The sequence below is a fragment of the Taudactylus pleione genome, unplaced genomic scaffold (assembly GCF_031769625.1).
Source record: "Taudactylus pleione unplaced genomic scaffold, aTauple2 ptg001183l, whole genome shotgun sequence".
NCBI classification, from domain to species: domain Eukaryota; kingdom Metazoa; phylum Chordata; class Amphibia; order Anura; family Myobatrachidae; genus Taudactylus; species Taudactylus pleione.
The window spans coordinates 535551-551824 of NW_028285584.1; the positions used below are offsets into that span (position 1 = coordinate 535551).

A 16274-nucleotide genomic window follows, 5' to 3' on the forward strand; every position below is an offset into this window, starting at 1 on the left:
CCCTGTGCACAGACTGCTATGTAGCCTATTCTATTCACCCACCACTCACACCAATGTCACTGTGTGCCCTGTGCACAGGCTGCTATGTAACCTCTCCTATTCACCCATCACTCACACCAATGTCACTATGTGGCCTGTGCACAGACTGCTATGTAACCTCTCCTATTCACCCACCACTCACACCAATGTCAATGTGTGCCCTGTGCACAGACTGCTATGTAGCTTATCCTACTCACCTACCACTCACACCAATGTCACTGTGTGCCCTGTGCACAGACTGCTATGTAGCCTATCCTATTCACCCACCACTCACACCAATGTCACCGTGTGCCCTGTGCACAGACTGCTATGTAGCCTATCCTATTCATCCACCACTCACACCAATGTCACTGTGTGCCCTGTGCACAGACTGCTATGTAACCTCTCCTATTCACCCACCACTCACACCAATGTCACTGTGTGCCCTGTGCACAGACTGCTATGTAGCCTATTCTATTCACCCACCACTCACACCAATGTCACTGTGTGCCCTGTGCACAGGCTGCTATGTAACCTCTCCTATTCACCCATCACTCACACCAATGTCACTATGTGGCCTGTGCACAGACTGCTATGTAACCTCTCCTATTCACCCATCACTCACACCAATGTCACTGTGTGCCCTGTGCACAGACTGCTATGTAGCTTATCCTACTCACCTACCACTCACACCAATGTCACTGTGTGCCCTGTGCACAGACTGCTATGTAGCCTATCCTACTCACACCAATGTCACTGTTTGCCCTGTGCACAGACTGCTATGTAGCCTATCCTATTCACCCACCACTCACACCCATGTCACTGTGTGCCCTGTGCACAGACTGCTATGTAACCTATCCTATTCACCCACCACTCACACCAATGTCACTGTGTGCCCTGTGCACAGACTGCTATGTAACCTATCCTATTCACCCACCTCTCACATCAATGTCACTGTGTGCCCTGTGCACAGACTGCTATGTAGCCTATCCTATTCACCCACCACTCACACCAATGTCACTGTGTGCCCTGTGCACAGACTGCTATGTAGCCTATCCTATTCACCCACCACTCACACCAATGTCACTGTGTGCCCTGTGCACAGACGGTTATGTAACCTATTATATTCACCCACCACTCACACCAATGTCACTGTGTGCCCTGTGCACAGACTGCTATGTAACCTATCCTATTCACCCACCACTCACACCAATGTCACTGTGTGCCCTGTGCACAGACTGCTATGTAACCTATCCTATTCACCCACCACTCACACCTATGTCACTGTGTGCCCTGTGCACAGACTGCTATGTAGCCTCTCCTATTCACCCACCACTCACACCAATGTCACTGTGTGCCCTGTGCACAGACTGCTATGTAGCCTCTCCTATTCACCCACCACTCACACCCATGGCACCGTGTGCCCTGTGCACAGACTGCTATGTAGCCTATCCTATTCATCCACCACTCACACCAATGTCACTGTGTGCCCTGTGCACAGACTGCTATGTAACCTCTCCTATTCACCCACCACTCACACCAATGTCACTGTGTGCCCTGTGCACAGACTGCTATGTAGCCTATTCTATTCACCCACCACTCACACCAATGTCACTGTGTGCCCTGTGCACAGGCTGCTATGTAACCTCTCCTATTCACCCATCACTCACACCAATGTCACTATGTGGCCTGTGCACAGACTGCTATGTAACCTCTCCTATTCACCCATCACTCACACCAATGTCACTGTGTGCCCTGTGCACAGACTGCTATGTAGCTTATCCTACTCACCTACCACTCACACCAATGTCACTGTGTGCCCTGTGCACAGACTGCTATGTAGCCTATCCTACTCACACCAATGTCACTGTTTGCCCTGTGCACAGACTGCTATGTAGCCTATCCTATTCACCCACCACTCACACCCATGTCACTGTGTGCCCTGTGCACAGACTGCTATGTAACCTATCCTATTCACCCACCACTCACACCAATGTCACTGTGTGCCCTGTGCACAGACTGCTATGTAACCTATCCTATTCACCCACCTCTCACATCAATGTCACTGTGTGCCCTGTGCACAGACTGCTATGTAGCCTATCCTATTCACCCACCACTCACACCAATGTCACTGTGTGCCCTGTGCACAGACTGCTATGTAGCCTATCCTATTCACCCACCACTCACACCAATGTCACTGTGTGCCCTGTGCACAGACGGTTATGTAACCTATTATATTCACCCACCACTCACACCAATGTCACTGTGTGCCCTGTGCACAGACTGCTATGTAACCTATCCTATTCACCCACCACTCACACCAATGTCACTGTGTGCCCTGTGCACAGACTGCTATGTAACCTATCCTATTCACCCACCACTCACACCTATGTCACTGTGTGCCCTGTGCACAGACTGCTATGTAGCCTCTCCTATTCACCCACCACTCACACCAATGTCACTGTGTGCCCTGTGCACAGACTGCTATGTAGCCTCTCCTATTCACCCACCACTCACACCCATGGCACCGTGTGCCCTGTGCACAGACTGCTATGTAGCCTATCCTATTCATCCACCACTCACACCAATGTCACTGTGTGCCCTGTGCACAGACTGCTATGTAACCTCTCCTATTCACCCACCACTCACACCAATGTCACTGTGTGCCCTGTGCACAGACTGCTATGTAGCCTATTCTATTCACCCACCACTCACACCAATGTCACTGTGTGCCCTGTGCACAGGCTGCTATGTAACCTCTCCTATTCACCCATCACTCACACCAATGTCACTATGTGGCCTGTGCACAGACTGCTATGTAACCTCTCCTATTCACCCATCACTCACACCAATGTCACTGTGTGCCCTGTGCACAGACTGCTATGTAGCTTATCCTACTCACCTACCACTCACACCAATGTCACTGTGTGCCCTGTGCACAGACTGCTATGTAGCCTATCCTACTCACACCAATGTCACTGTTTGCCCTGTGCACAGACTGCTATGTAGCCTATCCTATTCACCCACCACTCACACCCATGTCACTGTGTGCCCTGTGCACAGACTGCTATGTAACCTATCCTATTCACCCACCACTCACACCAATGTCACTGTGTGCCCTGTGCACAGACTGCTATGTAACCTATCCTATTCACCCACCTCTCACATCAATGTCACTGTGTGCCCTGTGCACAGACTGCTATGTAGCCTATCCTATTCACCCACCACTCACACCAATGTCACTGTGTGCCCTGTGCACAGACTGCTATGTAGCCTATCCTATTCACCCACCACTCACACCAATGTCACTGTGTGCCCTGTGCACAGACGGTTATGTAACCTATCCTATTCACCCACCACTCACACCAATGTCACTGTGTGCCCTGTGCACAGACTGCTATGTAACCTATCCTATTCACCCACCACTCACACCAATGTCACTGTGTGCCCTGTGCACAGACTGCTATGTAACCTATCCTATTCACCCACCACTCACACCTATGTCACTGTGTGCCCTGTGCACAGACTGCTATGTAACCTCTCCTATTCACCCACCACTCACACCAATGTCACTGTGTGCCCTGTGCACAGACTGCTATGTAGCCTATCCTATTCACCCACCACTCACACCAATGTCACTGTGTGCCCTGTGCACAGACTGCTATGTAGCCTATCCTATTCACCCACCACTCACACCAATGTCACTGTGTGCCCTGTGCACAGACGGTTATGTAACCTATCCTATTCACCCACCACTCACACCAATGTCACTGTGTGCCCTGTGCACAGACTGCTATGTAACCTATCCTATTCACCCACCACTCACACCAATGTCACTGTGTGCCCTGTGCACAGACTGCTATGTAACCTATCCTATTCACCCACCACTCACACCAATGTCACTGTGTGCCCTGTGCACAGACTGCTATGTAACCTATCCTATTCACCCACCACTCACACCTATGTCACTGTGTGCCCTGTGCACAGACTGCTATGTAACCTCTCCTATTCACCCACCACTCACACCAATGTCACTGTGTGCCCTGTGCACAGACTGCTATGTAGCCTATCCTATTCACCCACCACTCTCACACCAATGTCACTGTGTGCCCTGTGCACAGACTGCTATGTAGCCTATCCTATTCACCCACCACTCACACCAATGTCACTGTGTGCCCTGTGCACAGACGGTTATGTAACCTATCCTATTCACCCACCACTCACACCAATGTCACTGTGTGCCCTGTGCACAGACTGCTATGTAGCCTATCCTATTCACCCACCACTCACACCAATGTCACTGTGTGCCCTGTGCACAGACTGCTATGTAGCCTATCCTATTCACCCACCACTCACACCAATGTCACTGTGTGCCCTGTGCACAGACGGTTATGTAACCTATCCTATTCACCCACCACTCACACCAATGTCACTGTGTGCCCTGTGCACAGACTGCTATGTAGCCTATCCTATTCACCCACCACTCACACCAATGTCACTGTGTGCCCTGTGCACAGACGGTTATGTAACCTATTATATTCACCCACCACTCACACCAATGTCACTGTGTGCCCTGTGCACAGACTGCTATGTAACCTATCCTATTCACCCACCACTCACACCAATGTCACTGTGTGCCCTGTGCACAGACTGCTATGTAACCTATCCTATTCACCCACCACTCACACCTATGTCACTGTGTGCCCTGTGCACAGACTGCTATGTAGCCTCTCCTATTCACCCACCACTCACACCAATGTCACTGTGTGCCCTGTGCACAGACTGCTATGTAGCCTCTCCTATTCACCCACCACTCACACCCATGGCACCGTGTGCCCTGTGCACAGACTGCTATGTAGCCTATCCTATTCATCCACCACTCACACCAATGTCACTGTGTGCCCTGTGCACAGACTGCTATGTAACCTCTCCTATTCACCCACCACTCACACCAATGTCACTGTGTGCCCTGTGCACAGACTGCTATGTAGCCTATTCTATTCACCCACCACTCACACCAATGTCACTGTGTGCCCTGTGCACAGGCTGCTATGTAACCTCTCCTATTCACCCATCACTCACACCAATGTCACTATGTGGCCTGTGCACAGACTGCTATGTAACCTCTCCTATTCACCCATCACTCACACCAATGTCACTGTGTGCCCTGTGCACAGACTGCTATGTAGCTTATCCTACTCACCTACCACTCACACCAATGTCACTGTGTGCCCTGTGCACAGACTGCTATGTAGCCTATCCTACTCACACCAATGTCACTGTTTGCCCTGTGCACAGACTGCTATGTAGCCTATCCTATTCACCCACCACTCACACCCATGTCACTGTGTGCCCTGTGCACAGACTGCTATGTAACCTATCCTATTCACCCACCACTCACACCAATGTCACTGTGTGCCCTGTGCACAGACTGCTATGTAACCTATCCTATTCACCCACCTCTCACATCAATGTCACTGTGTGCCCTGTGCACAGACTGCTATGTAGCCTATCCTATTCACCCACCACTCACACCAATGTCACTGTGTGCCCTGTGCACAGACTGCTATGTAGCCTATCCTATTCACCCACCACTCACACCAATGTCACTGTGTGCCCTGTGCACAGACGGTTATGTAACCTATCCTATTCACCCACCACTCACACCAATGTCACTGTGTGCCCTGTGCACAGACTGCTATGTAACCTATCCTATTCACCCACCACTCACACCAATGTCACTGTGTGCCCTGTGCACAGACTGCTATGTAACCTATCCTATTCACCCACCACTCACACCTATGTCACTGTGTGCCCTGTGCACAGACTGCTATGTAACCTCTCCTATTCACCCACCACTCACACCAATGTCACTGTGTGCCCTGTGCACAGACTGCTATGTAGCCTATCCTATTCACCCACCACTCACACCAATGTCACTGTGTGCCCTGTGCACAGACTGCTATGTAGCCTATCCTATTCACCCACCACTCACACCAATGTCACTGTGTGCCCTGTGCACAGACGGTTATGTAACCTATCCTATTCACCCACCACTCACACCAATGTCACTGTGTGCCCTGTGCACAGACTGCTATGTAACCTATCCTATTCACCCACCACTCACACCAATGTCACTGTGTGCCCTGTGCACAGACTGCTATGTAACCTATCCTATTCACCCACCACTCACACCTATGTCACTGTGTGCCCTGTGCACAGACTGCTATGTAGCCTATCCTATTCACCCACCACTCACACCAATGTCACTGTGTGCCCTGTGCACAGACTGCTATGTAGCCTATCCTATTGGGGCCGAGAACATGGTGCTGCACCTATCTCTTGCATTGATGGTGTCAATACATTTTGTTTTTGTTATTGCTCAGCTTTCACTTGACAGATGGAGATGACACACAGTGCAGGTTATTTCTAGGAGTTTCCGCTACACAATGATGCAGTTTTCATGAAAACTGCTTCAGTAGTTTTTGCGCCAACTTGGAACAAACAGACAAAACATTCTTATTATATTAGTATAGATAATGCTAAGGTTACTATAGATCTACTTGTTGCTAAATCCAAAGGTCACTACTATATACTGGAAGATCTTGTACCATATCTTGGATCTTCTCCTAGCTGTAACGCCTCGCCCTCCGTTTTTAACCACTACTTTTCTGTATCTGTACTTACTTCATTAGGCAGCTTATTTGCTCCATCAGTGGTTCAGTAACACAGTAACACCTATATGCTGATGAACCTAAAATGATCTTTCAGCTCCTGATCTCTCATCTCTACTGGTTAATGTTCCTGACTGCAGTCTCCTCCTAAATCGGTCCCTATCCTTGACAAGAATCCCAAGAAGAAGAGTCCAATGTCTCCAGGACCCCAGCCCACTGCTTAGTCCTCATTTTTAACTGTAATTTAATTAATTTATCACAACCACTCAGTGACAAGCTTCAGTTTATAGGCATCGCTTGTATCCATCATTATCTCACATATGCTTCAACTAAAAGGCTGCATGCTCTACTCATATCCCACCTGGACTATTGCAGCAGCCTCCTCTGTGGACTACCACTGAAAATACCGGCTCCACTCCAAACTGTTCATTCAACTTTCCTTAGCTCAAGTGTTACTGCTATCCATCAGTCTGTAAATCCTAATTCTAACCTGTAAAGCCCTCGGCAATTCCACAGCACTTTACAGCTCTTTCCTAGCCACAAAGTGCTCCCGCAAAAAGGACCCTCCGCTCTGCATGTGACCTCATTCCCTCCTCCTCTCTAAAGGGGGAGATGTATCAATCCTTGGAGATAGATATAGTGGAGAAGTTGTCCAAAACGAACCGATCAGCTTCTAACTGTCATTTATCTGGCACGGTCCTTGAAATGACTTCAGAGGCCGATTTCTGCTTGCAGCCTATGGCGTGTGGGACGATATCCGCTTACGTGATTGCGCAGACTGCAGCTCGCACCTTCTTGAATTAGCTCCCTATTGTCTTATGTTTGTCTAAATGCTACAATCGTGTAAATATTGTAATGCTCCGTATCCATTAGGGTGCCGGACTGTAGATAGACCATAATTAGTTAGACCATGTCTAGATCGACCACAGTTGTTAGACAGTCAATAGATCGACAGGTACAAAAGGTCGACAGGGTGAAAAGATCGACATGAAAATGGTCAACGCAAAAAATGATCAATTTTTTTTTTTTTTTTTAGGGTTAGGCACTTAAGATGAGCCAGTGTCCAACGTCATTCCCTACCATCCAACGTCATTCCCCACCATCCAAGTGGGCATGGAGGGGGAATAAATCCATGTGGCAGGCGAAGCGAGCCACCGTGCCCGCAGCGTGGCGAACGAAGCGAGCCCGCAAGGGACCGAATGGTGTTTACGCAATTTAAAAAAATAAATAAAATGTGTCGACCATTTTCGTGTCGACCTTGTCCATGTCGACCATTTGTACCTGTCGGCCTTCTTACATGTCGACCTTTTGTACCTGTCGATCTATTGACTGTCTAACAACTGGGGTAGATCTAGACATTGTCTAACTAATTTTTGTCTCTCTCTTATACCACACCCATCCATTAAACCAAGGGTCACCATAAGGTCTATCTGGCCTTTGTACTAGAGGAGTGTAGCCAAGTTTGTGGCGACATGACCATGCCCCATTGTGAATACTTAGGCCCACTTTACATGCTATGCTGCCCGCTGCAGGGGGTGTGGTCACAAATTATCGGGGGCGTGTCTGCGCATTCTCAGCTGCCCAAGATTCAGATTGACCCAGAAAGGTTGCATCTCCCCCTCCCCGAGCCCCCATTTAGGCCATCACATTTGCAACACTGAAAGCTGAGCGGATATCTATGCAGCTCAGCACCCAATACATAAGCTACACAAGGGGCGCAAAACAACATTGGCATCATAGGAGGGGAGAAGACAAAGCAGCAATAATCAAAAGTTCAGCCGTGGACATATATTAAATATAGTGCCTATAGTGTTGCTGTAATCTGTAGCATCACGATATCATTTAGTTGCTAATGGTAACAACAATCCTGCCTGTGTTTGAGCCTATTGTGGTTTGTTTTTAAACATTGGTGAGGAGCAATTTTTTGCATTTAAATGCAAAGACATTAATAACAAGTGTTTCATCGGTTGCTGTGGCCCAGTCGTTGACATGCAGTGTTAGCAGATGAGCCCCATGTGTTTGGGGATACACACCCCGCTCACACTGCTTCATTTTGCAGGCTGGACATACATGAGCATCTTGTTTCACATCTGTGCAAGCGCCATATGCTTGCACAACTAAACCATGCACACGCTTGCTCCCAACACAAACACACACCCAGCGCCAGAGTCCCAGACACTCCCATCCCTCCAAATGCTGAGCTGAAGGCTTTAACCCTGAGCAGGAACCAATTAACTAGTTACAGGAAAAGTTTCATAATGCTTCAAATTAACCCTGAACAAACTTTAACAGATGCACAGCTTGTGGACGCATAACAAATAAACCGTTTTACAATATGCTGTATCATTACAGACATCGGTCTGGTGTCTGAAAGGTGTGTTTCATGTGGAAGCTGATGCTAGAATTGACAATTACGAGGTCAAAAGAGGCCATTTAATTTAACCACACAATGGGGCTGATTCAGAACTGCCTGCAAGTCTGCATCGCGGACGGATATTGACATTTTTAGCAATTGTGCATGCGTCGGAGTCTGCATACGCAACTTTGAGCAGCGGCAGGCGATTCAGCGGCGTACGCATCCCAGGCGCAGCTTGACTTGCGGCTGGATGGCGGGCAGCAACGGGGAGTTCGCGAGCAGGCTGTGTTCTGAGGGCGTGTCGTTTGCATAGCTAGTCAGAGGCAAGAGTACGCACTGAACCAGCAAAAGCATGAAAACAGATATTGGTTCGGCCGATACGGAGATAAATAAACGGGCGAAAAACTTGGATTATTGCAGAAAAATCCCTGTTTTTCACCCCAAAAAATATATCAGGGATAATTGGATATCCCCCTAAGGGTGATTATTAGCATTGTTACTTCTACTGTTACATTTACGGCCGTATTTAATTAGGCAGCGAAAAGCCGTTCTCAGCTAAACTTTTTCGCGGATGACGTCATTTTCGCCGATTCCACTTTTCCCCATATTCAGTTTTTCTGACTTTTCGCTGGTGCGAAAAGTCAATGCATCAGACCCGGCACAAAAAAAAATTTGGGGGACAAACTTTAAAACTAGTGACATAGACTCAGGGGGTCCCCGAGTATGCCCCAGGTGTTTTTTTTTTATTGCAAGTAGTTGCGGCAGGTGGATTTTTCACGTTTTTTAAAACTTCATATTATTAACTTTAAAATATGCAAGCACCCATTTTCATGTACCCCAAATCTGATGGGACTACTTATTTTGCCAAAAAAAACTCTCCTAAATGCTATTCTTCACCCCCTTCTTAAAAACGCAAAACGGCACCTTTAGCAGGGTTATTCGGGGGTACTCATAGTAAACCCCCATGTCAGAGCATCTTTTGGGGGGTGTCAGGCTGATTTCCCCAAAAATGACAAGACTTTTCACCGATTTTGTTTTCGCCGATTTGGACTTGAATACGGGGATAAGCGGGGACGCGTGTGATAACTTTTCAACGACAAAACCTCAGATGACGGCAAAATGTCCAGGAACGGACTTTTCACTCCAAATTGAATACGGCCCTTAGGGCGAGTTTAGACAGGCTTTTTACAAAATCCCAATGTTCCCATCAGGAAACTATAGTATACTTATAAGAGCCCGTTCATTATTGAATATTTGAGGTAAAATCCCCGAAAACACACGTTTACGGGGGTTTCCTTCAAATATTAAGTTTCCCCCGGATGTATCAAGGAGGGACTGCAGCAGGTATCCCCGATACCTGCTGTGATCGCTCCAATCCCGCAGGCAGCCGCCTCCCCCATAGGTTTCGATGGGGGAAGCGATGCTGCCAGATTTATCAATATCGATGCGATGCATTCCCGATACTAGGCCCCCGCAGCTAACGCCGTCTGAAGATGGCATTAGCCACTGTAGCCTATGGGCTACCACCGCATAATTAGCCGGCGGAGGGTTCCCCCTCCCCCCGGCAATGGCCGCCAGTCACCTGGACTGTGCATGTGCTGCAGCCCCGGAACTGGCCGGCAGCTCTCCAGAGACATCGTAGGGACACCTGCAAGTCCCTGGTGATACATCCGGCCGCTATGATCACATTTTGCAATGCGTTCATGGGCGGTACTGAGGTGCCCTGATCGCATTGCAAATGTGATCATTAATAAACGGGGGCCTAAAACAATGATACCCTCAATAAGCACAGCATTAACGTGAATAAGGAATGAGGCTCTCCTGCCAAAGCTATGTATGTGACATTTCAACAGCAAAAATCTGGGGTAGAAACAAGGGGAACAATGTTCTATATTCACAATAACGTAATGCATAACAAACTTAGAGGTCTATTTACTAAGCAGTGTTAGGAGACAAAGTGAAAAGTGATAAGAAAGTGATAAGGTGCCAGCCAATCAGCTCCCAACTGTCATCTCACAGGCTGTATTTGAAAAATCATAGTTGGGAGCTGATTGACTGGCACCTTATCATTTTCCACTCTGTCTCCTAACACTGCTTAGTAAATAGACCCCTTATACCCCTTTTACACCAAAGCAAAAACCTGGTTTTTGCAGGGTCTACCCGGGTTGCAGCTCAGTGTAAAAGGGTCCCTGAAAAATAACCTGGGTCAAGTGACCCTGCAATGCAACCCAGGTAGCTACCAGGGTTGGACCCAGGATGGACCCAGGTAATGGTGCAGTGTAAACGGTGCAACCCAGGTTATCTGATCTGGGTCATGCCTAAAATGAGCGGATTGGTGGTTGAGGAGCATTCACCTCCCACTTTTTATGACCTCACAGGTTTAGCAGGGCAGACCTGAGTTCAGTGTGAACAGGGCTGACCTGGGAGTAACCCAGATCAAAGGTGCAGTGTAAATGGGTCTGACCAGGGTTGGAACCATGTCCAAAAACCCAGGTCGGACCTGGGTTTTTGGTGGAAAAGAGGTATTAGTGATGCATTCTAAACTATCCCCCTGACCTCACCTTCTAAAGCACCACCTAATATCTCTCAGAAGTACATAATGTAGCATAGCTATCCCCTACCCTCCAACATGACCCATTCCATTAGGTACAAAACAATCTGCTCCCACCTAATGTATGATTGCAGTCACCTGTGTTGAACTAGGTAATTGATGAGACAGGTGTTTAAGCACAGGTGACTGCAATCATAAATTTAGAGGGAAGTCCAGGAGCAGAGCATTTTGTACCTAATGGAACGGGTCATGTTGGAGGGTCTGCTATCCTCTTCTGCTGTAAAACAAAAACATTGGACCCCTAACTGTACCCCACACCCCTCCATCCATCATTTATGGCTGATAACAGAATACAGAGTATGTTATATGTACAGACTAATAAAATATAACAAGGGCAAGCAGATCAAAGCATTTAGAATAGCTGTTAATGTGTTAATTAAATACACTTGTGTGGAGGACATAACAACTAGTTTTGAGAATATATATATATATATAGCGCAATACCAGAAGGTGCAGCACTCAGGGTTATGCACACATATAGAAACTACAACACAGCAAGTTGTATCAACGTTTCAATCTTTATGATTTTCGTGTGTGTGTCTGTGTGTATGTATATATATATATATATATATATATATATATATATATATATATATATATATATATATATATATATATATAGTTCTTTCTTTCAGGGAAAGTCACCCAGGAAGTTTAAGGCTTCTTGCACACGTAAAGATTTTATGTCCAACCATCCAACTAGTTGATTGGTTGGAATTAAAATCTGGTAAGGTATGAAAGCAAATGACAATCAGCAATTTGCTCCCAAACGCCGGAAAATGGACAAAAACTGTTGTTTGAACAAATTATTTAGATCAAACATTTAACAAACTTGTCTGACGACCATTTTCATCTGTTTTCTGGCATTTAGGAGCAAATTGCTGATCATCAGTTACTCCCATACATTACCAGATTTTCATTCCACCCAATCAACTAGCTGGATGGTCGGACAGAAAATCTTTACATGTGTACCCAGCTTTACTCTTTTCTAGTCACAAAATAGGACGGACAAAATACAGCAAAACAGATTATGCCCTAGATAACCTGACAGCATCCATCAGTTGGGGGAGGTGATTGATATTAATGCTCAGCTAAAACCGATTAGTATTCTCACAAGCAGACTCAGCAAATCCCTGCGCTGTGTCACAGCAGGGGTTAACATGCTTGGGGAATTCTCATATTCTTGGCTGATCTGGAGGAAAAATAGAGGAGTCCAAAAATAAACATAATATACAAAATATGGGGATACATTTTTTTCCATAGCACAGACCCCAGCTGTGAGAACTACCTATCACTGCTGATTGGTTTAGACAATTACAGATTAATTTAAGGAGGAAGCAGAGGACATGGGACAAACAGCAAACACTACAGGAAACTTTTCTGCAACCGTAAGTGTAAAACGCATTGGTGCGGTCACTTATCTTAAAACCGGTCACTTCCCCAATGAACTTAAAAAGTTTCAGAGGGCTGTGAGGCATGGGTGCTGCCTGTCACTGACCTCACACCTTGTCTCTGTATTCCCCAATGCGCTTGGAAAGTTACAAGGTACCATAAGGGAAAGCTGTGTAGGGAATGACATTAGATAGAGGTGCAGATACCAGCTGCTGGAAACTTTTCTGAACTTTAATAGTGTGATACATGGGTTCTGCATATCGCTGACCTCAAACCTTGTCCCTGCATTTCCCAAAGCACTTGGAAAGTTACAGATGACTGGAAGGGAAATCTGCAGGGAATGACATTAGATAAAAATGCAGATACCAATTGCAGGAAAGTTTTCTGCAACTTTAAGGGTGTAATGCAGTGTGTCTCAAGCTCGGTCCTCAAGACACACTTAAGGTGGGTACAAACCTGACAGATATATCGGCAGATGATGGTCATTCATACACCCTGAACGGTCTTCATCTGCTTGGGTCCTCGGGTCCGGGCGGCCAGTGGGCGGGACCCATCGGCAGGTCCCGCCCCCGTCCTCTTGGCTGCCACTGTGTGTACGGGCGGACACACCTGCCGATGGCACAGCCAATGCGATATGTCGGTGAACGCCGACGTTCACCGACTTATCGCGGGTACACACTGGCAGACGGGCAGCAAATACAATTGATCGGCCAATGTATCTGTCAGTGTGTACCCAGCCTTAGGGGGGACTTCTATTTTTATAGTGCCCAACGATGCAATTCAATTGTTGCTCCGATCGGGTGTGACAAACACACACATTTCTTCTCGCTGCCACCTGAGGTGACGAGCAGAAATGTGCGAAAAGTCCGTGGTTTGGGCGCCATAACCATTACTTTAGAGTTTAGACGGGTTTAGCCACTCTGCGCAGCTAAGCCTGGTGCAATAATTAATTGTAGCCCATTAATTATCGACACCCAAAAAAATAAATTCCCCAAACAGTCCAGGTTCTTAAACTAGGTAGACACTATACCATTATTATGCCGATTTGCCAATAATCGGGTGATCGCCCCGATTCATTGTATAGTGTGTATAACCGATTGTTTTGGCATTACGCTGATAAAACTGTTAAACACGTCCACAAATGCATTCCTTCGATTATCCCGATGTCGACCAGTGTGTGCATTCTCGATAATTTGACCATATTTCCTACATCCTCCTCCTTGTGGGCGGACATACGCAGAATCAGTGTGGTGTGGTGTAAATCCTGGACTATAAAGGAAAAAAAAAAAAACTGCGCTCTGATATTTATGTTGGGACATAAGAACTAAATCCTGGACTGTAAAGCCGCGTACACACTAGACAATATTTGGCCGATTTGACGATTTCCGACAGATCGGAACAACAAATTGTTCAAATCGGGCAGTGCACGCTCCCGTGGGGTCTTCAGCCGCATCACCAGGTCGGCCCTATATGCAGCTCAATCTGACGATGTGGCTGTCGACCCCATTCAGTGGGATGCGGCAGGGACCGACATATCGGGCAGTCTGGCACTGGTTCGGCTAATGTGTCCCGATCGCCCGATATGTCGGCCCTTCGGCAGGAGGGGGGGGGGTTGCATCGATGTGTACTCACATCGATGCGACCATCGATGTGTACACACATCGTTAGTGTACATTGAAGACCAAGTTTGAGAAGCACTGGTGCAATGCATGGGTGTTGCCTGTCACTCTGTCCCCGCAGTCTCCTCATAGCACCTAGAAAGTTAGAGGAAACTGGAAGTTACAGATGACAGGAAGGGAAAGCTGCAGGGCATCAGGACACTAACATTGCAGACACCAGCTGCAGGAAACTTTTCTGCGATTTCCTTGCGTCTTTCCTGACGCAGCTACAGTCACTGACAGCGTGCAGGACACCGGGCACTGCAAAGGACCGTGCACTTGTACCCACCTTCTAGGGTCACCTCCTTGCCAGCCTTTTTCAGCACTTGCACTGCCTGGTCGTGGGTGGCACTTCGTAAGTCTGCCCCGTTGACGGAGAGGATGGCATCCCCGACTCGTAGTGCCTGGCTCTGGTCGGCTGCCAGCCCCGGAAAGATCTTGGAGATGAGGATGGGCATACGGTTCTCCTGCCCGCCCTTGATGCTGATGCCCAGTCCCCCGGACTCCTGCTTCACCACCCGCACCCTCCTCATCGGCTCCGCACTCAGCAGTTCCGGGCTGTCCGGGAGGAGCCGAACTCCCGGGCTGCCCAGACCCGACTCCGAGCCGCAGTCCGAGCCGCCCCGCGGGGAGCTAGGGGCGGCGGGGCCCCTGCGGGGGCTGCTACTGTTGTCCGGGGCCAGGTTGGTGCCATTGCTCAGTCCGCCGGTCTCCTGCTCCGAGGTCAGGGTAAGACTCTCCCCGGACAGCTCGGCCTGGACCCGCAGCCAGTGATCCTGCAGCAGCAGGTCCAGGGGCCCGGACTTGGAGGCTCGGGTCCAGACAGCCATGGAGGTGTGAGGCACGGAGAGGAGCTGCTGCTGCACACACAGTCAGGGAGAGACTTCCGCTCCTGCTGCCGGTGCCCGCACCCCTCCCCCGGCCACATACACACGTGGCACAGCGCCCCCTGCTGACTGCGTGTAAGTGACAGCTGGGCGGCGGGTGCCAGGCAACAGGGTGGCATCTGATACAGTGCCAAGACCTAGATCTATGTGGTACTCCATATTCTGAGGAACTACAAGTCCCTGCATGTCCTGCCAGCTGCAGGCCACCTAGTGGGGCCACATAGTAACAGGCAGCTGGACTATCACTACTACATTCCCTGCATGCCCTGCCAGCTGGGGGACACCTAGTGGCAACACTGGACCAGGCATAGCTGTCACTCTGTGGCTCTCCATCTGCTGATGAATTAAAAGTCCCTGCATGCCTTGCCAGCTGGAAGCCACAAAGTGACAACACTTACTGGATCAGGCAAGGCTGTCTGTGGCTTTCTATCTGCTGAAGGACTACAAGTCCCTGCATGCCCTGCCAACTTGGGGATACCTAGTGGCAACACTAGACCAGATGTAACTATCTGTGGCATTACGTGTCCCTGCATCCCATGCCAGAGGGGGGAGAACACCTAGTGACAGGCAGGACATTGTAAGACAGGGGTGACCGGACTTTCGTGACCTAGGATCTACTTTTTGTTCACTTTACTGATGGACACTATTACGCTGTTTGCGCAGTTGAGCAATTATTTT

The 16274-nt window shown here is 48.3% G+C and overlaps 1 protein-coding gene across 1 annotated transcript in view; it reads right to left on the reverse strand.

Annotated features, from left to right (window-relative positions):
* SNTB2 (syntrophin beta 2) overlaps positions 1-15598 on the reverse strand; it is a 32599-nt gene extending 17001 nt beyond the window's left edge. The window contains exon 1 of the mRNA XM_088462278.1: positions 14999-15598. Coding sequence (XP_088318404.1) covers positions 14999-15539 — 541 coding nt within the window. The 5' untranslated portion in view covers positions 15540-15598. The remainder of the gene's footprint in view (positions 1-14998) is intronic.
* Positions 15599-16274: the final 676 nt, after the last annotated feature.